The sequence below is a fragment of the Nothobranchius furzeri genome, chromosome 3 (assembly GCF_043380555.1).
Source record: "Nothobranchius furzeri strain GRZ-AD chromosome 3, NfurGRZ-RIMD1, whole genome shotgun sequence".
NCBI classification, from domain to species: Eukaryota; Metazoa; Chordata; class Actinopteri; order Cyprinodontiformes; family Nothobranchiidae; genus Nothobranchius; species Nothobranchius furzeri.
In genome coordinates, this window is record NC_091743.1 from 90,511,458 (window position 1) to 90,538,957 (window position 27,500).

The 27,500-nt window shown below is 47.3% G+C and overlaps 2 protein-coding genes across 3 annotated transcripts in view; one reads left to right on the plus strand and one right to left on the minus strand.

Annotated features, from left to right (window-relative positions):
* The window catches only part of epha7 (eph receptor A7), a 108,722-nt gene that overhangs the window by 60,813 nt on the left and 20,409 nt on the right, over nucleotides 1-27,500 (plus strand). For both annotated transcript variants that reach the window (XM_054733724.2, XM_054733725.2), the window contains exons 6-7: nucleotides 24,647-24,771; nucleotides 27,203-27,371. In XM_054733724.2, coding sequence (XP_054589699.1) covers nucleotides 24,647-24,771; nucleotides 27,203-27,371 — 294 coding nt within the window. The remainder of the gene's footprint in view (nucleotides 1-24,646; nucleotides 24,772-27,202; nucleotides 27,372-27,500) is intronic.
* On the minus strand, nucleotides 19,450-24,405 carry LOC139068810 (uncharacterized). The gene is made up of 8 exons (XM_070549059.1): nucleotides 24,330-24,405; nucleotides 24,032-24,162; nucleotides 23,646-23,813; nucleotides 23,183-23,246; nucleotides 22,928-23,089; nucleotides 22,733-22,881; nucleotides 22,464-22,604; nucleotides 19,450-20,214 (listed from the first exon to the last, which is right to left on the minus strand). The coding sequence occupies exons 1-8, from the start codon at nucleotides 24,403-24,405 to the stop codon at nucleotides 19,630-19,632; spliced, it is 1,476 nt and encodes a 491-aa protein (XP_070405160.1). The 3' UTR covers nucleotides 19,450-19,629.

Here is a 27,500-nt window from a genome sequence, read left to right on the forward strand (position 1 = left end):
TGGACATTAAAATAGTCTCCTACACCCATCTGCTGCATTAGCTTCTGATAGAGAACAGATGGTGAAACCCATCTTGACTCACGGCGGGGAAGGCTGTTGTTGGTTTAGTGTCCAGTAAACAGCTTAGAACGTCTCTGCTAGTAGAAGCTAACTGTTATCATTAGCAACTCCACCACACAGCAGAAATCCTCCAGACTGGTCTTATAGGGTAAAATAGAATAGAAACAGCAACACAACTCACACACAGTAATTAACACGCAGTAATTAACACACAGTAATAAACACACAGTAATAAACACACAGTAATAAACACACAGTAAAATGCACACAGTAATAAACACACAGTAAAATGCACACAGTAATAAACACACAGTAATAAACACACAGTAAAATGCACACAGTAATAAACACACAGTAAAATGCACACAGTAATAAACACACAGTAATAAACACACAGTAAAATGCACACAGTAATAAACACACAGTAATAAACACAGAGTAATAAACACACAGTAAAATTCACACAGTAATAAACACACAGTAATAAACACACAGTAAAATGCACACAGTAATAAACACACAGTAATAAACACACAGTAAAATGCACACAGTAATAAACACAGTAATAAACACACAGTAAAATTCACACAGTAATAAACACACAGTAATAAACACGCAGTAAAATGCACACAGTAATAAACACACAGTAAAATGCACACAGTAATAAACACACAGTAAAATGCACACAGTAATAAACACACAGTAATAAACACACAGTAAAATGCACACAGTAATAAACACACAGTAAAATGCACACAGTAATAAACACACAGTAATAAACACACAGTAAAATTCACACAGTAATAAAAGCACAGTAAAATGCACACAGTAATAAACACACAGTAATAAACACACAGTAAAATGCACACAGTAATAAACACACAGTAAAATGCACACAGTAATAAACACACAGTAATAAACACACAGTAAAATGCACACAGTAATAAACACACAGTAAAATGCACACAGTAATAAACACACAGTAAAATGCACACAGTAATAAACACATAGTAATAAACACACAGTAATAAACACACAGTAAAAAACACACAGTAAAATTCACACAGTAATAAAAGCACAGTAAAATGCACACAGTAATAAACACACAGTAAAATGCACACAGTAATAAACACACAGTAATAAACACACAGTAAAATGCACACAGTAATAAACACACAGTAAAATGCACACAGTAATAAACACACAGTAAAATGCACACAGTAATAAACACATAGTAATAAACACACAGTAATAAACACACAGTAATAAACACACAGTAAAAAACACACAGTAATAAACACACAGTAAAATGCACACAGTAATAAACACACAGTAAAATGCACACAGTAATAAACACACAGTAAAATGCACACAGTAATAAACACACAGTAATAAACACACAGTAAAATGCACACAGTAATAAACACACAGTAATAAACACACAGTAAAATGCACACAGTAATAAATACATAGTAATAAACACACAGTAATAAACACACAGTAATAAACACACAGTAAAAAACACACAGTAATAAACACACAGTAAAATGCACACAGTTATAAACACACAGTAAAATGCACACAGTAATAAACACACAGTAAAATGCACACAGTAATAAACACACAGTAATAAACGCACAGTAAAATGCACACAGTAAAAAACACACAGTAATAAACACACAGTAAAATTCACACAGTAATAAACACACAGTAATAAACACACAGTAAAATGCACACAGTAATAAACACACAGTAAAATGCACACAGTAATAAACACACAGTAATAAACACACAGTTAAATGCACACAGTAATAAACACACAGTTAAATGCACACAGTAATAAACACACAGTTAAATGCACACAGTAATAAACACACAGTTAAATGCACACAGTAATAAACACACAGTTAAATGCACACAGTAATAAACACACAGTTAAATGCACACAGTAATAAACACAGTAATAAACACACAGTAATAAACACACAGTTAAATGCACACAGTAATAAACACACAGTTAAATGCACACAGTAATAAACAAACAGTAAAATGCACACAGTAATAAACACACAGTAAAATGCACACAGTAATAAACACATAGTAATAAACACATAGTAATAAACACACAGTAATAAACACACAGTAAAATTCACACAGTAATAAAAGCACGGTAAAATGCACACAGTAATAAACACACAGTAATAAACACACAGTAAAATGCACACAGTAATAAACACACAGTAATAAACACACAGTAAAATGCACACAGTAATAAACACACAGTAAAATGCACACAGTAATAAACACACAGTAATAAACACACAGTAAAATGCACACAGTAATAAACACACAGTAAAATTCACACAGTAATAAACACACAGTAAAATGCACACAGTAATAAACACACAGTAAAATGCACACAGTAATAAACACACAGTAAAATGCACACAGTAATAAACACACAGTAAAATGCACACAGTAATAAACACACAGTAATAAACACACAGTAAAATGCACACAGTAATAAACACACAGTAAAATGCACACAGTAATAAACACACAGTAAAATGCACACAGTAATAAACACACAGTAATAAACACACAGTAAAAAACACACAGTAATAAACACACAGTAATAAACACACAGTAAAATGCACACAGTAATAAACACACAGTAATAAACACACAGTAAAATGCACACAGTAATAAACACACAGTAAAATTCACACAGCAATAAACACACAGTAATAAACACACAGTAAAATGCACACAGTAATAAACACACAGTAAAATGCACACAGTAATTAACACACAGTAAAATGCACACAGTAATAAACACACAGTAAAATGCACACAGTAATAAACACACAGTAATAAACACACAGTTAAATGCACACAGTAATAAACACACAGTTAAATGCACACAGTAATAAACACACAGTTAAATGCACACAGTAATAAACACACAGTTAAATGCACACAGTAATAAACACACAGTAATAAACACACAGTAACAGGTTTAGCGGAGTCTTGTTGAACTCCCAAATTCTGACTTAGTCTATTTAGAAATGACTTCAGTCACCTTGCTATGACAAGCTGTGACTCCGTCTGGGACGTTGATTGAAACTGTTTCATGGGACCAGTACTGTTGATGACTGGTTTGTCTGAACCCTGCTACATAACTAGGTTCCTGTCAGGTAAAGTCTTCAGCCTTTAACCGACCAGAACCTGCTGGCTCCAGCTCTCTGAGTGGGTCCTGTGCTGGTTTTTGGGACGAGTCCGGGCCCTTGTGACCCGTGTGTAGGGATTCTCCAGGACCCGTGAGCTTTACTTGCCGAGCTTCTGTCAGACACAAAAGACTGGGAGAAGATTGACAGCTGGGCTTTTTCCGCCTCCTGCAGTGAGGAAAACTAATTATGTCTTCACCCCCCCACCTCTTTCATACTCATCATCACACTTGGAAATCATAATGAGTTTGTGGCAGACCTCTTTGGCTTTGGAGAACAGAAGAGGGAAAAGGAGACCAGCCCGTTAGCCTTCGGTCAAACGGGCCGTTACGGGCCACCTCCTGACCCGGGAAAGCTGTCACCTCACATTCTTTCAGCTTCTGACCCAAACTTGGCCTGCACACCTGCTAGCGTCCTCCTCTGGAGCTGCACCAGAACCTTTTTGTTATCAAAGCCGAGGGAGTGTGCTGGCCATCTGGTCAGCTGCTTCTAATTATTTATATGAATCAACGGTAAAAAGATTGTGGCAGCGGAGGACTGGGAAAGGACACTGGTGCTGGTGGTGGACCAGATGGGCTTCACATCTGGGCTGGAGGAAGTTAGTGTGAGCAACAGGGAGGCTGTGACAGGCTAGCATGGTGGCTAGCTCCAAGAAGTTCTCCGTTAGCCGTCCATCAGCGTGTCTGCGCCGTCCTTCAACAGCTGGGAAGTCTTTGTGTCTGATTGAAGCTCCATGAGTCCCGCTGGGAGCCGATAATTGTCTGTATAACCTTGTGCTTACACACACACACACACACACACACACACACACACACACACACACACACACACACACACACACACACACACACACACACACGTTCTAAGGTTGTAACAGAGTTCTGAGGGTGTGTGTGTCCTGATGCCGCTGCTCCCTCTACCCTGATGCTGTGCTGCTGCAGACGTGGTGCTGCTGTGTGATCATCTCTGTCAGCTGTTGCTGAGTGACCGGTTTGCACCGGCACGAGTACAACAAGCTTCTGCCCAAACCCCAACCCAAAGGAACTCAGAGGTTCTCTCTGGTTTGGTCGTTGGGGGCGTACCCCATAAATCCTCTGGGAAACGTACCACTCAGTTCCAGGTGCCTCCAGCCCTTCTGCAGCTGTTCCAGATGTCAGCATCACGGCTCTGAGTTAAAGTTCAAGTTAAAGTCACATCAGTTGTCACACACACTGATGTGTGTGCAACATTTGTTCTCCGCATTTGACCCATCCCCTGGGGGAGCGGTGAGCTGCAGACACAGCCGCGCGCGGGAACCATTTGGTGGTTTAACCCCCAATCCTGATCGACAGGCGTCTGCAGTGATGCGGACACTGAGACGATCTGTCGTGGTGAAGAAGGAGCTGAGCCAGAAAGCCAGGCTCTCGATTTACCGGTCGATCTATGTCCCAATCCTCACCTATGGTCATGAGCTTTGGGTAATGACCGAAAGAACGAGATCGCGGATACAAGCGGCCGAAATGAGTTTCCTCCGTAGGGTGGCCGGGCTCAGCCTTAGAGATAGGGTGAGGAGCTCGGACATTCGGGAGGAACTCGGAGTAGAACCGCTGCTCCTCCGGATCGAAAGGAGTCAGTTGAGGTGGTTTGGGCATCTGGTCAGGATGCCTCCCGGACGCCTCCCCGGGGAGGTGTTTCGGGCATGTCCTGCTGGCAGGAGGCCCCCGGGTCGACCCAGGACACGTTGGAGAGGTTACATCTCCAATCTGGTCCGGGAACGCCTTGGGGTCCTGGTGGAGGAGCTGGTGGAGGTGGCCGGGGAGAGGACGGTCTGGAGCTCCCTAGTTGGGATGCTGCCCCCGCGACCCGGACCCGGATAAGTGGAGGAAGACGACGACGACCCCTTAATGCTGAGTGTCAAGCAGGGAGGCACTGGGTCCCTTTATTTTTTTAAGTCTTTGGTCTGACCCGACCAGGAATCGAACCCTGATCTCCCAGTCTCAGGGCGGACACTCTACCACTAGGCCACTGAGCTGGTCCTGCATCTAATACAGGAGAATCAGGAACCCCTCCTCCCAGAGACCAGCAGGGCAGAGACGGGTCGTGACTGGGAGCAGCATCCCATCCAGCCCAGGTGCACTCGGCTCCTGTTCTCTCCTTACTGAACTCCTACTGCTGTTCTACATCCTCGCTACACCCTCTGAAGCAAATGATTACTATCGAGTTAGCCCAATACACCTTCATTAGTTCAGCGTGCTCGCACTGGTGGCGAATGCAGGAGCAGCAATGATTTGCTATTGAACTGATTATCAGAAAATAATCGGGCTTTGAATTCTCTCATCAGTAGTGAAGCAACCCCCGAGTGGTGCTGCTGTTGGCCCCGCTCCTTCTGCCGACTGCTAGTTTGGGCTCAGAAAGCAGGAAGAGGCCGTCTCTTTAATGTCATCAGGCAGAGCGACGGAGAGCTGCTCCTCGTCTCTGAGACGTATTCTCAGAAGAAAGATTACATCTAAATGAAAGTTGGAAGCGCTCGTGTCCTCGGAGACCAAGCTAATTAAATTTGTGAGTTCCTCCCAAATCATCTCCCCGTCAGGCTGGCGAATGCGTCTGATGCTGCCAGAAACTGTGTCACAACGTGTTAAGACCAGTTTACTTTGGCTCGTGTCACATGCTCAGGGCCAGCAGGGACCCTGCGGATGTCGGTGGGGTACGCCAGCCACCATAATCGCACATTAATGTGACAATGTTATTTGATTTTGTCTGTCATGCAATATTAAATGTAATGTAGCTGGTGAGATTCAGTCGGTTCATTCATTGGCTGGATGGTCTGCTCATGTGACACAAACATCCTCTGCTTACGGACTGGAATGAAATCACAGCTGATGTCATCTGCTTGGAGCTGTCAGAGGCGTGTCCCACATGTGTGCAACGTTCTGCTGAATTACTGCAGAACCCTAACCCAGCCATCAGCTGGTCGTCCCTCTGGTCCAAACAGACCCGCGTCCAGAGCGGATCCCGTCCGTCCCGGAAAAGTCTGGATGATTTATAACACCTGATGTAAACCCTCACGCGGGCATCGGGTTCTTATTAGGCGTTCATTTGGCGGCAATTTGAAAACACGATCCCAGGAAGCGTGGGAGTGCTACATCGTGCTGACGATGTCCTGGCATGTCCCACCTGGGCCGACCTGGGCCGACCCCAGAGTGACTCCAGCCCGAGCTCGGCTCCTCTAGTCCGAGGTCGGGCGGTGCCCCAGAGCCCAGACCTGAGCACGCAAACAGAACGGAGTGTGAACGACTGAATGATGGCAGCGCAAAGTAGGGGCGCTCCGTTCTGATCACGCGATTTTCAAAGAATCGGAATTAGGTGGAAAAGATCCGACGTAACTTCCTAAACAAAAACACGACTTTAAAGAATCATCCTGAGATTTTCTAACGGAATAACAACGGCTCATCGTTCCACGACAGTCAGCGTTCCACAGACGAGCACGCCACACAAGTTAAGGTAGGCGGAGATTCAGTCGTCGCAACATGAAGCCATTAGCACGCAGGCTAATGCAGGGCTAGCATGTGTCAAGAATGTCTGTGAGAAGAAGCAGCTTGGGAAGCTTGGAGTAAGAGAATCTTCATGACTTCTTCACAGAAACAAGCTTCCAAAGGGCGGGAAAACTCATCAAAGAAGTGTGTGTGTGGATTTTAACTACAGTTTGTCTGGCTTTAATCTGTGGGGGGCTTGTCGGGCAATTACATTTACATCAGAATAAATCACTGACCCTCCAATTAACTGGTGACAAAGTGGATTGGAGCTCCAGTAAGTAAACACGCTGCCGTCTGACACAAGAGGCAGAAGCTGCTGTCTGTCATTGTCCCAGAAGTAATTGGACCGGGTCTGAGGCCCTCCCCTGGTCTTAAGCCTGGTCCGGTCCCTCGTGGCCATCACACACAAATCACCAATTACAGTAATGGTAAATCCTGCAGCCAGTACACAAAAGCTGACAATGACGTGACACCTCGCCAGCCCTAATCAGGATGTTGGGCTTTGTCTCTCAATTTGTGAGCCCAGAGTTACCGGCTTTGTTCTGGTGCTGGCCCAAATACCAGGCCCTTTTTGGAGTTCTGACAGGAGGAACGTGTGGATGACTCCGTCTTTGTGCTGCCAGCCTTTCCTTTGAGTTCGTAAGAAAATGACTTCATGAATAATACAGACGGCTTCATTTGGGGTAAAAAGGTCCCGTCTGGAGAAACCAGTGGGCTTGTGGAGCAAACAGCACGACGCAGTCCTTCAGTAGACCAGCAGCTCTGGTTCTGATGTGTCACAGCTGGCTGATGTGGTCCTGGTGCTGGGTGAGATTTCATTAGAGGACCAGATGGTGACATGCTGCGATCGTTTTTAATTATTACTTCACCTTTGGCTGTTTTTGTGATAATTTTCCCACCAGTGAGGCAGAAACCTTTTGATGAAAAGAGCACGGCCACGCCCACCCCGCGACCACATCTGGGGGAATGGGAACGCTCGCAGCTGATGCCTCGCATTCAGAGCTGAGCTAACATCCGGGGTGAAGGCTGGCGGTCACCGGCTCAGTGTCGGCTCCTGTCCAGCTAGCAAACAACTCAATGCAATGGGCGGAGCAAGATCGCAGCCAGGAGGCGGAGCAAGAACGCAGCCGGGAACTTTGAGCGAACTTGCCGTGATGCACACTTGGGATTGGACCAGTACTTGGGCCGTCATTGATGACGTTTCACACGGACGTTCGACCAGGTCTGCATAGTGAGAAACGGCTCAGGAGGAACAAGCAGATGCAGCTAATGCTAGCTTTATGCTAGCTGTTGATGCTAGAGAGGGTGATGTGCCAACATATTCTCACACCCAAAGCATCAAAATATGACGATCCGGGGTGCCCCAGCGCATTGGGACGGGACGCGCAGGGACATGCAGGGACACGTGTCACCGCGGACGTCCGTATTTGACGCCCGCGGTGACACGGACTTTATTCCTCGAACCTCTAGCGATTTAACCTTCCCCTCACCCCCATCCTAACCTTAACTCAGTAATTTTCAGTTAAGCTTTGTATGTGCAAGCTGGTTAAGGTTAGAATGGGGGTGAGGGGAAGGTTAAGCAGTTCACAAGTCGGCCAAATGTCCGTCTCACCGCAGGCGTTGCATACCGACGCTCTGGGACAGTGCATCCTCTCCCGATGCTCTGGGGCACCCCAAATCGTCATTTTTGGATGCTTTGGGTGTAAGAATGTGTTGTATGTGCAGTAAGTGATCCCTACGTCGTGGGTTTGATGCGTTCCTGACAGGGGAGGATTAAGGTGTACAGGGGCCATAGGCTACACTTGTTCAGAACCAAAAATGCGTGCTCGAAGCGGAATATTCTCATCTGCAGATATTTATTTTAATTATGGCTGTCAAACAACTAAAAATGTTAATCTAATTAATCATAGGGTATTTGTGAATTAACCATGATTTACCAATATTTTCTGGCATTTTCATCCATTTCCCCCCGGCAGCCAGGATCCGGGTTTAAGTTAGCGTCCACCATCAGCGTCACCTGGCTAGGACCTTCTGCCAGGCTCCCATCAGAAACTACGTGAAGCAGGTCTGCCTCTGCCCCCTAGTGGACAATATCAGCTTCTCTGTGACTGCTCGCTCCCTCTTTTGAGCTAGCATCATGAACTGCTGCCGCTCCAGCTAGCATAGCGCCGTTGCCTTCAGGTTTAAAATATCCTGACAATTTTGGGATTTTCTGCAGAAGATTTTTGTGCTTTTGTTCTTTGATTCTCTCCGTTTTTCTTTTCTGACATTTTTTTCGTTTTCCCTCGTTAAGTGCAGCAGCCTATGATACGTGAATATGACGTGTCACGTGACACTCTACTTAACTCGAGACCGCCACAATGTTTACCCAATCAGCGTCGCTTATGATTTTGTCGGCCAATACAGTTGAAGAATATTCTTGCATGTAAATTCAAATAAAATCATATGTATTTAGCGGGCCAGTGGGGCCCCACAACACATGTGGGCCCCCAGGCTTACGCCATATCCGGGCCTGGTTCCTGATTCCTCACCAACCATCCCTGAAAGAGTCTGCGGGTTGACTCGACTGTCATCGAGTCTTGAGCTGAGACGGGTCGTCTGTCCATCAAACTAACACAACAGCCTGTTGTTGCCCAGCAGGGGGCGCGTGGCTTTCCTCCTCCCAGCTTGATGTGGCCGAGTCCCTCCACAGAGCCGTGAAACGGCCACAAAGAGAGAGCATGACGTAAATTATGGATATATAAATAAGTACCGGCAGCGCCCTCTGTGGCAGCTTCAGCGCTGATTTCTCTCCTGCTTCACTGACGGTCTCTAACACCTCATCAGAGGACCTTATTGGTCCCGCCCTCGTCTGCTGATCCCTCTAAATATCGCTGTGGAGAACGAACGTCTGAGAGCTGCTTCTCAGGTTCCAAACGAACCACAGAGATGACGTCATCAACACTACTCTAACGTAAACGCAGCTGCTGGTGTTCTGGTGCCACGGTGAGAGGAGTCCATGATTGTCCCAGACGTCCAGCTCGTCTCCTGTCCACCATGTTCTCCACGCCTGTGGCTGCTCTCCGAGAGCTGCGGTGAACTTATCAGCTGTGACATTTGTGCACAGGTGGAGGAGCGAGACTGGGAGCGGAGAGCGAGTCCAGTCCCTGACAGAAATAGTCTGTGAAGGATTCCTGCCTGACCCCTCATATCTTCTATTCTGTCATTTACTTTTTCCACCTAAAGAAAAACCCAACGTGTTCCTCCAGCAGGCACCCGGACCTGCTTTGGACGTCTGTGACGAGCAGATGTCAGGAGAAATCTACAGCTGAATCCCAGGAATGATGAAAACAGAAAATCCAAACTGGATTTCTTCTTTGATCTGGGTGGAGATGTGTCGGAGCCTCTCCCTCTCGTGATTTCTGTGGTTTTTTTGTTTTGTGTCATAAAGCGTCGCTACGAGCCTCTACAGGCTCATACAGGCTGGGATGTTCCTGATCGACCCGCTTCCAGCCCAACAACCAGTCAGGGTTATGGTTCCGGGGGGGCCTGGACTCTGAACGACCCGCCTCTGGCAGGGATGACTCATCCTTGTTGGGTCTGTGTGTGTGTGTGTGTGTGTGTGTGTGTGTGTGTGTGTGTCCTGGTTCTTCTGCTCCAGTTCCAGAACAAAATTAACAAAAGAGGTTCTGAGTTTATATGAAATAAAATAAATATTCACACTCAGAAAACGGCAGCAAAGTCAGGAGTTATTGTTTCATTTACACACGGCATTGTGGGTAATTCGGGTCTGTGCTGTAGGACCTGATTATGTAACAAGAACATCTCCTAGAAAAGCTCTTCTGGTAACTTTGTTCTGATCCGTTTATCTGATTGATCCTAAAACTTTATTCCTGCTATTTGAACCATTTTAACATGAAAACAAACAAAAGAGCCAAGTCCTCCTCACGTGTGTGTGTGTGTGTGTGTGTGTGTGTGTGTGTGTGTGTGTGTGTGTGTGTGTGTGTGTGTGTGTGTGTGTGTGTGTGTGTGTGTGTGTGTGTGTGTGTGTGTGTGTGTGTGTGTGTGTGTGCGTGTGTGTGTGAGTGACGTGCATGTGTGTGTGTGTGTGTGAAGCTGCAGGACCATTAAACCAGGAAAACCAGTGGATTCCAGCAGGAATATCAGGACACATGAGCTTAGTGGGAACCTAAAATACGACCCGTCAGAACCGCGGGCCGCTGTCCAGCAGCAGGACAGCAGGGGTGTCTTTGTGGAGCAGGGGGGAGGAGCTGCTGCTGGGTTCAGCCCAGCAACCTGAGCCTCGCACACACACACACACACACACACACGCACGCACGCACGCACGCACGCACGCACGCACGCACACACACACACACACACACACACACACGCACGCACGCACGCACGCACGCACACACACACACACACACAGCAGCACGGTTTGGGTTGAGGACATTTGGAGAAGGGAGCGGGTTTCCCAGTCTGGAAACAATCAGCTGCTGTTAAACCCAGTAGCTGCTTAGCTCCACCAACAGCTTTGAAATGACATCCCATAATAAATCATAGTTATGAAAGTGATCCGAACAGATTGTTGTGTGACAAACTTAGAAGGTGTTTTTGTATTTTAGTCACGACTCGTTCCTCCTATTTATCCGAGTTTCTGTGTCGACCCGAGGAGCTGCTGCTCTGTCTCACACACACACACACACACGCACACACACACACACACACACTTCCTCCGTGTGCGGTGTTCCGGCCCGTGTGAAGAGACACTCCCTCTGACACAGTCATGTGCTTTTGTCTGGATAAAGACGTCAGATGAGCCGATGGCAGACAGCTGAGTGATGGAGAGCTCACCGCTGATGACACACACAAAACCAGAGCCTCCGTGCTTCCCCCTCTCGCTCACAGTGTGTGTGCATGTGTGTGTGTGTGCGTGTGTGTGTGTGTGCGTGTGTGTGTGTGTGTGTGCTCTGTTCCACAGACACTAACTAAACCCAAGCTAGCCGCTGAATTACTTTTATAATTTTCTGTAAACTTCTCATCTCTCAGGTTTGTTTCTGCAGACATCTGTGAGTGCATCAGTGCAGAGGTGAGAGGGTGAGAGGGTGAGAGGGTGAGAGGGTGAGGCAGCTGCAGCTTCAGGAGAATCCAGATGAATAATTTTTCATGCTTTACTTGTTCTTCAGAATAATTCCAAGTTGTCTTTAACCTAAACTGTGACTGAATCACAGATCAGAGATGGTGACAGACGACTAGAAGCTCTGGAGGGTTTTGCTGCTGGGTTCACTCACGAGACTCTGCAGTGGCGCCAAACTCAAATGAGGTCAGGACGTGTTTTCTTCGCTATAAACCACGGCACGATGGATGACGGCCATTTTACCAAGGCTTTAATGAGCTGGCAGGGAACCTTTAGGTTAGGACACATCTAGGTTTAAGAGTGGAGGGATTAGCCGGCGCTGAAGCAAACACCTTTTAAATCCATTCTGGTACGTTTGACGTTAGCAAGGCGTGAACTCCGTTACAACACCAAGCTAGTTGCTGAACACATTAGCCTTCTGAAGGCTGTTTGCTGCACCTGCTGCTTTTCAGGCTGTTTCTAAGTAACGGTTTAATAGTCTCCTACCTGGTAGAACGTGATGGCTGTAACCTCCAGTAGTGTCCGGTTCTAGGCTGTAGGTCACTGATCAGTTCGTTGTCTGAATGAACATTTGGGACGTCAGTCTTTGTCCAGATTAGAGTGATTGTTACAACCGTAGACTGTACAGAAGTTGGGCACATCATGTTTAACCCACCAACTGTGAGTTGTAGCTCTGTGAAGGGGGCGGAGCCTACTCACCTGGTCACAGGTGTCTTCTGTAGCGCTGGTCAGATAAAGCTGGAAGGATGCTTTTCAGTCACAGCTGAGACAGACTCGTCATAACTGCTGTGTGAGTGGACATCCTCGGTGTCTGTCTCCATCTGCACTCCTGCACTCCTCTTACGTTTCACTTCCTGTACGTTAGCTTGTGGGTTTGTGTTCATTAGAGCTGACGTGTTGGACGTCTATCCGTGCGAGTCTGGTCCAGCTGACTTGTGCAGACCTACGTCTCTGCTCCGCTCGTGTTTCTCCGTCTCAGCCTGCGTTGTTTAAGGAGGAAGGAGTTCTGCTCGACGAGGTTGTGCTTCGTTCCTCCTGCGGCGGTCTGAAGCCGCCCCACCTGGCTGAGTGCATGTCGGGGTCTGAGGGAACGCGTCAGCATCCTCCCGCAGCTCGGACCGGACTCTAATCTGATTTCACCGGGAGGCGTCTCAGAGAGCTGCCGCCTTGGCCCAGATCTGCTGGCAATCAGCTGTTGGAGCAGACAGCTCCGTGCTAAATTACAGAGGCGACCGAAGGGCCCTGCGTGTGATTTCCCTGGGATGGAGCCCGTCCAGGACTGTGATTAAAGAGCATACAAGCTCTGATTAATGTGATCATCCTCCTGGAGACAGATGGATTTCTGTAATAACTGAGTGTTTATGACGCCAGCCCTCAGCGCTCACGCGTCTCCCACACGTTCTGCACAAACAGCAGAAGTCTTCTGAGATCGGATGCCAAACACTGAAGGCTGATGACGATGCGGGGTGGGGGTGCAGCTGCCCCCATTTGGATCCACAGATAAGTGAGACTGCAAGGGTTGTAACCTCGAAATAATAACAGTGCCTGAGGCTTCTGACCTGGCGCGCGCCATCAGTCTGCTGCTCGCTGCGTTTTGTGGAATGATCTCACTTGTCAATCCCCCGTGGAGCTCACATGTCCAATCAGGGCTTCAGATTGGAGCGCGGGGCCCCCAGGCCATGCTTTGACATTTAAGGGAAGCAGAGAGGTGGAAGGCCGCCTGGCTGCTTAGCAGCTCCTGTAAATATCCTGAGTCGCAGCACTCGGCTGGCTGTAATCAGCTCTGTGTCGTTTCACGCCTCCGTCGTTGTTTTATTAAGATAAACGATAAAGCGTGTCTGCTTAGCCGGACCGTGCCTCGGTAGAGCTGCGCTTCACAGCTGCTCGTAGCAGAAAAGTCAGCCGAGCAGCAGATAAGCAAAGCCAAGCGTGTTCATTCTAACGACTACCAGAGCTTTCATTCCTCATCTGGCCTTGGCCCGCTTGTCTCATAACGGGTTCTGGGTGCCGAGCCGATAGCATCATCAGTACAGAAGCCCCTCACAGAAAGCCGGTGTGACTTCATCTGGATGTCTCGACTGTGAGTTCAGCTGATCTGAGAAACGTCAGCAGTTAGGAACGAGGCTATCGGGCCGCAGATCACGCAGACGGCAGCGCTCTGGGATTTGTTCTGATTAGAGGAGTTTAGGAAATAAACCGACCAATAGCAGCCAAGCAAAGATGGAGCTTCTTATTGTTGCGCACACACACACACACACACACACACACACACACACACACACACACATGTACACACACACATGCACACACACACACACACACACACACACACACACACACACACACACACACACACACATGTACACACACACACACACACACACACACACATGTACACACACACATGCACACACACACGTACACACACACGTACACACACACATGCACACACACACGTACACACACACGTACACACACACACATGCGCATGCATACACATGCACATACACATACATTCGCACGCACACTTGCACACACACATACACACACACACACACACACACACACACATGCACAAACGCATGCGCACACACACATTTGCACACACACATTCACACACACACACTCACAAAAGAACACACACACATACACACACACACTCACAAAAGAACACTCACACACATGCAAATGCACACATACTCACACATGCACAAACACACACACACACATGCAAATGCACACACATGTACTCAGACACACATGCACACACATGCACAAAAACACACACACACACACACACACACTCACAAAAGAACACACACACATACACACACACTCACAAAAGAACACTCACACACATGCAAATGCACACATACTCACACATGCATAAACACACACACACATGCAAATGCACACACACATGTACTCAGACACACATGCACACACATGCACAAACACACACACACACACACACACACACACACACACACATGCACAAACGCATGCGCACACACACATTTGCACACACACATTCACACACACACACTCACAAAAGAACACACACACATACACACACACACACTCACAAAAGAACACACACACACATACACACACACACACACTCACAAAAGAACACACACACACATGCAAATGCACACACACATGTACTCAGACACACATGCACACACATGCACAAAAACACACACACACATGTACCAGAACAGGGGCTTCCTTTTCAATTTTCAAGAAACTCCTGAAGACCCTGCTCTTCAGAGAGCATCTTCTAAACTAGCACCCTCCTGCACCTGCCCCCCCCCTCTACTGTCCACTCCTTGTTCCCTCCTCTCCATGACTGATGTCAATGTTGTTGTTGTTGTTGTTGTTGTTGTTAGCCTCAAGGGCAACATGCCAATTATCACTTGTAAGTCGCTTTGGACAAAAGCGTCTGCTAAACACATAAACATAAACATAAACATGAACTCAGACACGACCACAGGTTGGTGATTTTATTCCGGGTCACATGATCTTAGCTGGGCAGACTGAATGTCTTTTTCCTGTGAAACCAGAAAATCATCAGGAAGTGGAAAGCTGTGTTGGGTTGAACCATCTCTTGTGATCTGAAGCTGCTGCACCGCTCTGATGGCTGCTGTCGGCTGCAGCTGCTCCTCAGGATGAACTTCAGTGTGAGCAGCCCATGGTGTGTTTCAGCAGCACCCGCTAACCAACACGTCACGGTCACAGGTGCATAATTATGTAAATCTGGCCTCTGCTACCACGGCGGTAAAGGACTCTATTCTAGCTCGACATGCGGGCGAATAAATGCGGCTGCTGCGGACATATTCCAGCTGGCTTGAGGAAATCGGGGCGTGGACTCGGAGCTGCTGATGATAGGCTGCCAGCCGGGGCGCCTCATTTGGACCCTGACACAGGAAAGCTGAGCGCTTCTTCAATAAGCAGTGTCCCTGCTGCTTGAACTATTACGTAACACAGCCGACCAGTGATGTCTGCATCTGTCACGCTGCTGAGTGCTGTTCTGAGACCACAAGGGGGCTTGGGTTGGGGGGGGTCACCAGCAAGGGTTAAAATGAACTCCCAGCATTGGGGGGGACAGTCAGACATGTCGCTGCTTGTGTGCAGATGAACGTGGCATGAAGACAGCCCCCCCCCCCCTCCGACCTTCCTCAGCCGCGCTCCTGCCTGGATCCGGAGGTGAGGGACGTTTGAGTCGTCCTGCTCTAGTTTGCATCACGTCTTTATGGATGTGCTCTGTGCGTTTGCTCCAGCCCTGCTCTGGAACATTCCTGCGTGAAACACCTCCCGGCCTGTGCCGGAACAGCCTCAGTTCAGAGGAAAAGTCGACGTCCTGCAGAGCTCCCCTGTGAGTGTGGTGGACGTAAGCTCTATCTCGCTGAGCTGAGGCTGTTCAGGATCATGAGGGTCATGACCCAGCACATCAGAGTATGACATCACAGACACGTCTGTCAGAACTCCTCTAGGGCTGATGCAACGGGAACCCTCAGCTGATCCACAGAGCCGACGTGTTGAGTCCTTGAAACGGGAATAACGAGGTGGGAATGTGAGGCTGTCAGCTGTGCAGGCGTCAGATATGTAATAATGATCATGCCGTCACCTCTGGAGCCGTCAGCCCTAAAGAACATGAAAGTCTCCGCCGAGGCCGTCATCAAATCAAGCTCAGCTAACTGCTTTCAAGCCGAGTGCCCTTTGACCCCTCCATGGTCACTAAAGGTGTCCCCGCCTCCACCTCCGTCGTTGTGCAGCGAGGATCATGTCCTCTGCAGGTGTTTGGAGCGCGCCAGGTTCAGTGGTGGTGGTGACCGTGCAGATGAAGCTGCTGAAGCTTTGGGGGCTGCTGATGGAGTTCCCGCTTCCGGCCACCGTAGGAAGCTGCTCCAGGGAGGTGTTCAGCTGCGAGGAGCTCCTGGGGGCAGTGTTCCTCTAGATCTGTCTAGATTACCACACCGTGATGTCAGCTTTCTCTAAAGCAGCCTAATGGCTAGCAGGAATAAAACAAATGTTACCGATAGAATTATTCCTTCTATGTTACCAGTTCAACATGCAAGTAGCAGCACTAGTTCAGATGTATGAAACTGGCTGTTATTAAACCTGAAACATCATGTCCACCAGCACCACGGCAGCTGCTGATATTTTTATCAACAAAGGTTTTGTTATTGCAACGTAATGACTGAGGTTGATTAAATGTCATGCCGGCTTGCCAAAGTGAATCTTTCCATGTTGTTGGTGGGTTGGTGGGAGCGTTTATCGAGCATCTGGAGAAGAACGGGACAGAAGTGAAGGATTTCCACGACTGGCGTCATCAACACGCATCCCGCTGCTCTTTCTTCTCGTGTTTGTTGAAAAACAAGCGGCGCTGCGCTCTTCGTGGTCATCGTAAACATTTAGTTTGGCTACCTTGTGTTGTTGGAGCGCCTCCACCAACACCAGCGCGTGTTCCACGTAGCGAGCTCAGAACATCGGGTCCATCCCTGCCCAACCAATCACACCTTTTCTCTCCAGGATTGGTCGGTTCATCCAATGATGCTCGAGTGGATTCAGTACTCTTCAAGCGAAGCAAGGAGCGGTAAGCAAAGCTCGCGCGTCCATAGGCAGACCCTGCTAAACGATGCTAGATGAATAAGAACATGTAATGATCTAAATTACATGTTATTTAATGAGCCACACGACGTAGGATTCCATAGGAAATATGAACTCAACCTTATGGATCTGTGGGTACTGTTTAACCAGAAGATTGGATCTTTTTATTGCAGGGATTAGATAACAGCTTCGTATTCACTCAGAGACAACAGAAGAGAGTCGAGTTTAAAAGTTTAAAGATTTATTACTAAACAAATAAAACTAGACTAACTTTAACACTAAATGTATGCTGTAACTAAGGTGGATGAGACGGAGAATGGTGTAGTGTGGAATGTTGCTCAGAACCAGCAAATCCGAAGAAACGATTAGTTCTGGTGGGAAATGAAGGTGATGTCTTCGCGCTAAGCTTTGATTAGGAGATTCATAAACATATTCAACACCATTTGTCGGTCTACGTACCCTTAGCGGAAGTCCCCGTCTAGATCAGGAGGTGTAGAGGTCCAGCTTCACCTTCTCTGGAACCGAAGCTGGTAGGAAAAGCAGCGGTTGCCAGCCAGACCAGTCTTGAGATACTCCCGGGTAACGACAGTTTGTTGGCATCTAACAAGACCCAAACCTGGGTCGTGATGGTTCAGCTTTTATTCTGAAAGGAACCGTTGCAGCAGGTGGAACAGCAACAGATTTTATCCAGCTTGCCGTTGGTTCTTTCGGCTGAAGAGGAAAGTTACGGATTGGCCACTCCGACAACTTCTCTAGAACGCTTTGAACTGGCGTTAAAGATGACGTGGGCATAGTTTTATACTTCGGATGTTTTGGTTTATGGTCGAATGAAAAGATGACAGATTTACCAAACACCACCAAAACCACGCCTCCGTCAGATCTGGCAGATTCTGATTGGATCAGTAAAAGCAATGTGTCATGTCTTAACGCTACGTGAGATCAGTCCTAGTGGAAACATTTAAAGTCATATTACTTATTATATTCTATAGGATTATAATAAAGTCATTAATGTTTTCATTTCACAGATTGGTCACATCTTATTATTGACTAACACTTTGTTTGATTAGCTTTATTAAAAACAGAGTTCTTTGATTTATTAAAAGGAGAGTCCTTTCTTCATTCTTCTGTTGAGCTGGAAAGAAGCAGTTTATAACAGATGCATGAGACCTTGAGGCCATATCTCATGCAGACTAGTTCTGTGTCAGAGGAGAGGGGAAAACGGTCATTTCATACCGTTACAAACAGCAGGAAAGGACAGAGCCTCGTTCTTCTCCCAGATGGACCAGTGACCATTCATCCATGTCTACGAGGACTACAAAGACACCCGAACTAAAACAGAGGCGACCAGCTGCTTGATTAAAGCCGTGGATCTGGAACACGCCGCGTTTCCATTGTAACCAGAGCCGTGTCGAGGACTTTTAAAATGGGGTGGCCCATGTGGGGCACTTGTTTATGCATGGGTGGCACCAATGGTTGTGCTTATTTATTTATTTACTTTCTAGTGAATTTTGGAGTTTCACATTGCACAATCACCATTTTTTCTATTCATCCTCTAGTTTTGTGGTGGTTAGCAAGTCACTTTTTGTTGCATTACTGCCACCAACTGGAGTTGAGTGGGACTCTAAATATTATTCATGTGAATATGAAAAAATAATATTAATACTACAGAAATGTTCTGTAGGCCTAGGCTAGTAAACAGTGTTAAAGGTGCATGCTACCACACTATCTTTGGAGTTTACAACTCAAGCCTTTTGTTGACAATGTAAAGTCAATTGAAACTGGAACTTAGTAGGGTGGCACCTGGGGGTGGCCAATCAGATTCTAAGGGTGGCATGTGCTACCCCAGGCCACTCCCTGGACACGCCCCTGACTGTAACGCCGGAAATCTGCTCCCATGTGTTTTAGTCAGGTTTTCATCGTTTGTGTGAGGCTTTCAGGTTCTGCTCCAGATTCTGGATGTTTATAGAGTTGAGGACTTTGTTTATGCCGATCAGCTGTGAGTTTTAGCTCACGTCGCCCTGAAGTTAGCTCTGTAACCCGTTACAAATATACATTTAGCACCTTACACACTGAGGAAACACCACCGCGTACGTCTTTAGAACAAATGCTTCTGTGTTTGCCGCGTCGGACCAGAGTAGAAGCTGTCAGCACGTATAGTCACATCATCAAGATGGACGTTCCACTGGTCGGACGGGTTATTTACCCGGGAACCTGGTGCTTTATTGCTTCTGGAGGGGTTAGTGATGGTCTTTTCAGTTGTCTTGGTGTTGCTGGAAGCTGCAGGAGTTACCATTATGAGCCAGCGGCGCGGCGGTTGTGGTGCTGGCTGAATTCTCCACATCCAAACATGTAGGCGAACTGCATGATGGGTAAATCTGTCCCAGTCAAACGCACCCTCAGCAGAAGAGATGGACTCTACTTCTTTGTTGCTGTAAAGAAAAAGCGCAGGCGAGTTTACAGGATGGTTGCAGAAAGACTTTAAAGGTCGCCCTGCGGCGCTGGGGGAGCCGCAGCACACAGGAAGCCATCTTGATCGTGCCACTTTGTTAGTGTCGGCCCGACCAGGGCCCGGTGTCACCAGGACACGGTGTCCTGTAAAGACTCGGACTCGCAGCAACTCCTGACGGAGAGCAGAGACGTGTGGAGAAGCCTCGTCTCTCAGGCGTGGTGGTGCGAGCTCCTGAAACAGGAAAAGCATGAGTTTTACTGCTAATAAGCCAAAATGTAAAAGTTCAACCGCCCAAACGTCTACAGCTGTCTGAGGAGCACGTCTGCGTGCTTTTATTGTGGAAGGTAGTGCAGGCTTGTTTCCAGCACACAGATTTAGTCTGGATTATGTTCTCTGGAGGAGTCGCTGCTCAAATGAAGAATGTGTTAACCACCAGCGATCCTGAGCGCCCAAACACAGATGGCACCGTAGGCGTGGAGATACGCAGCACATGTGGAAAACAGCAGTAGCTGAATATATGAGTTTATGTGATGCTACGCTTCGGCAGGCGAGAGCGACGCTTACGTAATGAGCTATCTCCGTTCTGCCTCCGAGTTAAAATCAGCCGACTGAGTGAAGGCAGAGAATATTTAAATGGGACGTCTTCCCAGGCTGTCGAGCTGCAGAGCGCTTCTGGGTCAGGCAGCCTTACAGGGAGGTGTTCGGGAATGCACTAATGCCTTCCCAGGCAGGCTCTTTAGGACCGGCAGAACAATTAGACAGTTTTCCGCTGTGCTACCCCCCCCCCCCCCCCCCCCCCCCCCCCACACACACACACACAGGTAGGCTGGAGGAGCGTCAGCCTGCTCCGGAGCCACACATTCCCGCCTCGGCGACTGAAGCTAAGCTGTGGGCTTCATTTGCAGCCGTGAGGAAGGCAGAATTCCTGCTTTTCCAGGGTTAAAGTGCTCTGCTCGCGGCCCTGGCTCTCCATCAGGGTGGAGCAGGAGGTGGGACCGGGACCTACCGGATCACCGCTGCAGTAGAAAGACAGCTTCTCCTTGAACAGCCTCTGTTTAGGGAAATAGCTTTTGAATGTTCTTTATTTGATATAGCGCCCTCTAGAGTTTTCCAACCCCCCCAAGGTGCTTTACAACACAACCAGACTTTCACCCATGCAGCCATGTTTTACCGTCTCAGGACTGATGAACTCAGAACTGGTTTGACCAACAGGTGGTTGTTTACATGTTTACAGGTTGTGATTATTTACAAGCATGAGTATCGGCTAAATGTGGCAACTCCTGTTGCTCCAGGACTCACGTCTGCTGCCTGAACCCCGACCAAGAGCGTAGTAACGGTTAATAATGCAACAGCTGCACAAGTCCATTCATACTACCGTATTCTCCAGACTATAAGTCACACTTTTTTCATAGTCTGGCTGGTCCTGCGACTTATTTACCAATGTATGTACTCCACACTGCTGCGGCCCGGCTCCGCACCAGGTGTCAGCTCCTCCGCCCCGCCATCACCTGCTGGAGGCCGTGGCGGGGTGCTGCGGGCCGGCTCGGGCCTAGGAATGAGCTCTCTCCGCCTGCTGGGAGGGTTTGAAACACCGCCATCCTCTGCTGGAGACCGTGGCGCGCTGCTGCGCCCTGGTTGTTTATTCTGTTAATGTGATCGGTGCTTGTCTTGCAATGTGAAACGCTCGGTCTCAGATTTTGTAAGAAAAATAATAAAATTTCCCCCAAAATGCGACTTATATATGTTTTTTTCTTCTTCATTATACATTTTATGGCTGGTGCGACTTATACTCCGGAAAATACGGTAACCTTCTCTTACCCGGCTCCTCCACACAGAGGTGGTCGGAAGCCCCCCACGGTGGTGTTTTTCTGCTGCTCACACAGACACACACGTGGTTACAGTAAGAAAGAGCTGCAGGATGAAGGAATAGTTTGAGACCAGATGGATCCGGTTCAGAGTCCTGATCTGGAGCTTGTTCTGCTCAGAGCAGGCGGGTGTCTTTAATAACGTCGGGTGGAGAAAAAACCCGTCACCCTCCTCCTCTCCTTGCCCCTCTTACCCGGTATCCTGCTTCTTCCACCGTCTGAATAACCTTCATGTTGGGTTTATGGCTGTGTGGGAACTGAATTGAACTGCTGTTCTTCCATGTGAACACTTTTGTTCCAGGATATAAAAATGCATTTTTCTCCCTGGAGATCCAGAATTGTTTTTCTGATATATGAACGGGAAGAAATACCGCCTTAAAAATGCAGCGAGTGTGGATCACACACACCGTGTGTAAGTGTGTGTGTGTGTGTGTGTGTGTGTGTGTGGTTTTGGGGGGGGGGGTAGCCTGACTCACTAAACCTGGATCCTTTCGCAGGCTGCAGTTGCACCCATCACTATTTACAGGATCTTTGGGGGCGGAGCTTAAACCCGGTGAATCAGAGTAGCTGTGAGCTGTAGACAGCTGTGATCAGAGCGACTGTCGGAGTCATTACCTGTTCGGGGTCTGTGAGGAAGCTAAAGTCCTCTAATACCTTCTCAGCTGTAGCGAGTCCCAGAATATCCTGACGTTCCGTTTCAGACGTGATGTCCTGGGAGTCCAGCAGCGGGAAAACACCACCGTTTGTTTCCAGATCCTAACGTTTTCCATCAAAAGCGCATTTCAGATATTTGTTCAAGCGAAGGGTTGAGACGTCTGCAGGAGAGCGGTGGAAGTCAGGTTGGAGCAGAAAAGAGTGGTCTAGCCGTAATCCCAGAGCAGAACCGAGCCGTTTGGGTGGATTATGAGAGGCTGTGTCACAACCGCAGGTTTCCCACGCCGCCCCAGCTGTTTGCTGTCGTAGCCGTGTCTGTCTGGAACATCGATGAGGCCTGATGAGGTTTTAATCCAGCCCGTCATTAGAAACAGGTCATCTGAAAACAATCAGAGGTCAGGCTGCATCACGGCCCGGAGGTCCACATCCCACCGGGTCGCTGCTCCGCTGCTTCAGTAGAAGCAGACTACCGTCAGAGTCGAGCCTGGGAACGACGATCCTAATCACACCCTTCACCATTCCACGGTGTGGCTCGCCAAAATAAGAGCACAAAATGCTGCCCGAGCCCACAGACAGCACCACGTGATCTGATGAAGTTTCACATTTCTGAAACAACTTCAGACACGTTTCGTCTTCTCAGCTCACGACTCTGCTGATGCTAACACGGGTTAGCAGGAGACCTTTCAAACAAGAGTCCGAACAGTTGCCTAAAGTCCGGGCTGGGGCCAGAATATGAGTCAGGCGCTTTAACAGTCACGCGGACATAAACGACACCAGCAGACACAGCGGACAGCTGCTATACCAGCAGAGAAGAGCTGCTACGGAAGCCCGGAGGTCCAAACAGAGTTGTTGTGATGCATGCGTGACAGATTCCCCCTAATGATAATCAGATGTTGCCAGTTGTTGTTGTCTGGAGCAAACGTTTAGGTCGAAGGTCAGAACTGTGGTTGCGTCCCAGACTGAGACGTGTGCTTTGGGAGAAGGTGTCTTCATCCGAAGCCCCGTCACTGGAGTGTCGGGTTAGCGCTCCTCTTCCTCAGCAGCTGGCTCTGAACTTGCTAAGATGTCTTAATTAATATGTTTTGCCCCAAGAGCTGCATGAGTCATCCGGATTTCACAGCGTGTTTACAGAAAGGATTTTGCCGCCGTTCGGAGCAGACTGGCAGTGAGCATATTTCCTGAAAGCTCCGTCTCCTCAGGGTGAGGCTCGGTAATCCGAAGAGCTTGTCGCCTCTTTTCCTCACTGGGGTCTTTAAGACAAGTGCTGTAAACCGCTGTGATTATTAGCAGGATAACGGCGATAATGATGTGCTGTAGAGGTAACGGAGAACGTGCAGGAGGGAAAGGCTGCGCTGGAGAACCGGTTTGTGTTGTTACAAGCGTCTCCTAAACAGCTTTTCTTGTCTGTGGTGACACTAGAAGGGTTGGAAGGAGTTTACAAGAGAAAAAAAAAGCATCAAATGTGGAAAAGTTGGGCTGTCACGACACCGAGTTCAAGAAAAACAAACACTGGTCCCATAAAACACAACCCAAGTCTGCCGGCCTTGGAAACAGGTTAAAACCAAGTTTTGTAGAAGAAAGGGAAGCAACAGAGTCCCTGCAGCAGGAGGCTGGTCCCGCAGGACGGAGGGCAGAGGCGACCGCTGCTGCAGTAGGAAACCTGCAGACGTTCCATCCACACTCAGCTTTCAGGTTCATTTACCTTCCAGGGAACAGAAATAGAACTATGGTTGTTCCGGTTTAGCAAATCTAAATGTCGGAGCACTTAATCCAGACAGCCAGACACTTACAGTGAGTCATGCAAAGAGGCAGAGATAATTGGTGTACATAAGGCGTGAGTCAGGAGGTTACAGGTGCGGGCGCTCCCTCTGAGAGGCGCTCCGTCATCACCGTCGCTGCCCATTACTCCGAATATGTTGGAATTAATTGAAGCGATCTGTCACTCAGAGTTCTCACACGGCCCGCGCGGCTGGCTGGGACAACATTTGTTCTGTAATTGAAATTTGGACCATGAGCTGTAAACATTTCCAGGAGTCTGTGTGAATATTCATCAGCTGACGAGGGCCTCTGAGGCTGGCTTCATGCATGTGTGTGTGTGCTGGGAGGCTCCGCCCACCAGATCTGACACGCTCCTCTGTACACAGCTCCGTCCCAGGTCAGCGAGGTCATCAAGGAGATGGTGCAGCAGCGCAGCGTCCAGCTGTCCTGGCAGGAGCCCCATCAGCCCAACGGCGTCATCACCGAATATGAAATCAAATACTACGAAAAGGTAAGTTGGCTCCAACCTGCGTGTCTCTTTTTGAAGGCTTTTGCTTTCCGTACATCAACTCCAATCAGCTTCTGTCGACCCTTCTCTTTATTTTCCTCCTGCTCGTTGTTGCTGAGCAGAATGATGAAAATCCTGCAGGTACCTGCTCGGTCTCCAAAACCAGATTTTAATCAGGCTGGATTCTAGCTCTCTCTCTCTCTCTCTCTCTCTCTCTCTCTCACACACACACACACACACACACACACACACACACACACACACACACACACACACACACACACACACACACACACACACACACACACACACACACACACACACACACACACACACACACACACACACTCACACACACCCTGGTATCTGCCGTTATGCTGCTGCCTGGATTAATGAAGCGGGCGAGCAGAGCTGGTGCCAGTCCTGCCGGCCACGCTCTGACAAATCCGTGTCCTGTGTCACGTTCTGTGGTCGAACGCTGCCCAGCTGTAAAAGTGGAAAATTGGAAGGAAGGACAACACCCCTCACAGACCCTGGCGTTCCATTTGGGCTTTCACCGAGCGAAACGTTTACAGATCCGCTACAAAACACCCAGCAGCTGCCCAGAGTCCAAATGCTGTTGGCTGTAGTGTTTTTGCAGAGGAGATGCTACCACGTGTGCTTGTTTCCTGCCTCGGCAGGCTGCTTGTTGTAGTTTCTGGTTGGAGATCAGATGTGATTATAAAATGCAAACTTTGTTCCCCAGCAGATCAAAACTCACACGGAGACAAGAGAAATGTTAAAAACCCAAATGAAAAGATTTGGGGGGGAAAAAAATTCCAGGTAACAAAAAAAGAAATAAGGAATAATTAAATATAAAGAGTAAGTTGGAGTGCTGGGTTTACCTATTATTATTGTTGTTATTATTGTTATTATAATTATTGTTATTATAATTATTATTATTGTTATTATTGTTGTTATTATTATTATTATTGTTATTATAATTATTATTATTATTATTGTTATTATTGTTATTGTTATTGTTATTATTATTATTATTATTATTATTATTATTATTATTATTATTATTGTTATTATTATTGTTATTATTATTGTTATTATAATTATTATTATTGTTATTATAATTATTATTATTGTTATTATTGTTGTTATTATTATTATTATTATTGTCATTGTTATTGTTGTTATTATTATTATTATTGTTATTATTATTGTTGTCATTGTTATTATTATTATTATGATTATTATCATTGTTATTAGTATTGTTATTAATATTGTTATTGTTATTAGTAGTATTTTATTTTTTTATTATCAAGCTTTATAAAACACAAGCAGGCTAGCATTCCAGATCTGTGTGTGTGTGTGTGTGTGTGTGTGTGTGTGTGTGTGTGTGTGTGTGTACATGTGTGTGTTTGTGTGTGTGTGTACGTGTGTGTGTGTGTGTGTGTGTGTGTGTGTGTGTGTGTGTGTGTGTATGCACATGTGTGTGTGTGTGTGTGTGTGTGTGTGTGTGTAACAGCAGGCAATGCTTGTTTATGTTATTTCACCTTAGAAGTGCATTAGGTTGTCCTGGGGTGAACCTGCAGCATCTAAACTCTGAACAGAAGAAACTTCTTATCCAACATTTCCTGTTTCTTTTTCCACGGGCGGAAGAGAAGCTGCAGTTTTAATGTGGACTCAGGTTTTACAGAGATGTTTTATTCTGGGTTTACTGGATCGTATTTTATCTGCTGGCACAGGTCACTCTCTGCTAAACACACACACACACACACACACACACACACACACACACACACACACACACACACACACACACACACACACACACACACACACACACACACTGCCTGCTGGCTTCTGGAGGGTGAGCAGCTAAACTGCTGGGAGTTCCTTTAGAGATCTAGAAGGTCCGATCATCGGGAGGCAAACAGGAGCTAGCTTGCGTGAGACTTCCTGTGTGTAGCTTGTAAACGGGGAAAAGTGGTTAGCATCGTGGCTAACTGCTCTCTGCCTCCTCACCCTTCTCTTCACTGTTGACCTATCATCGAGCGGTGCGGCTGAACTGCTCCACAGAGAGAGATGACATGCTGAGAAACGGGGGTTAAAAAGATGCAAATGCTTTAAAACAAGCATCCAGAGTAGTTAAGTGGTCAAAGTAACGTGTCTGTGATGGGATTAATGCAGCAGACATGTACATCAGTTCTAATCTAGCGTATAATCGTCCCTAAAGGAAGCCGTCATTAATTATTTAAACCGTCATTAATGCTAAATATGAGTGTTTTCATCTCCGACCACAGAGCAGGTGTGATTTAGATCCCTCGTGGGTGAAGCTGTTATTTCCTCCACAGCTGGATGCTTATTTTATTGCTTTGAACAAAAGAACAAACTAACACAAAATGTTAATTATTATTATTATTATTTACCACTTTAACAGGACCAAAAGGATCGGATCTACTCCACCGTGAGGTCAAAGTCCACGTCGGCCACCGTGAACAACCTGAAGCCCAGCACCGCCTACGTGTTCCAGATCAGGGCGTTCACGGAGGCCGGATACGGGACCTTCGGGCCCAGGCTGGAGATCACCACCAAGGAGGAGGCCACGGGTACGCTGCCGGCTCTTCAGCTGTCCGAGTTTTCATTCACCAGGATTTTTCTGATGAAGCTGCACAGACAGCATCTCCTGATCACTCCAACTCATGGAAAACGGCTCAAATCCCTGGAAGTGTGTGTTG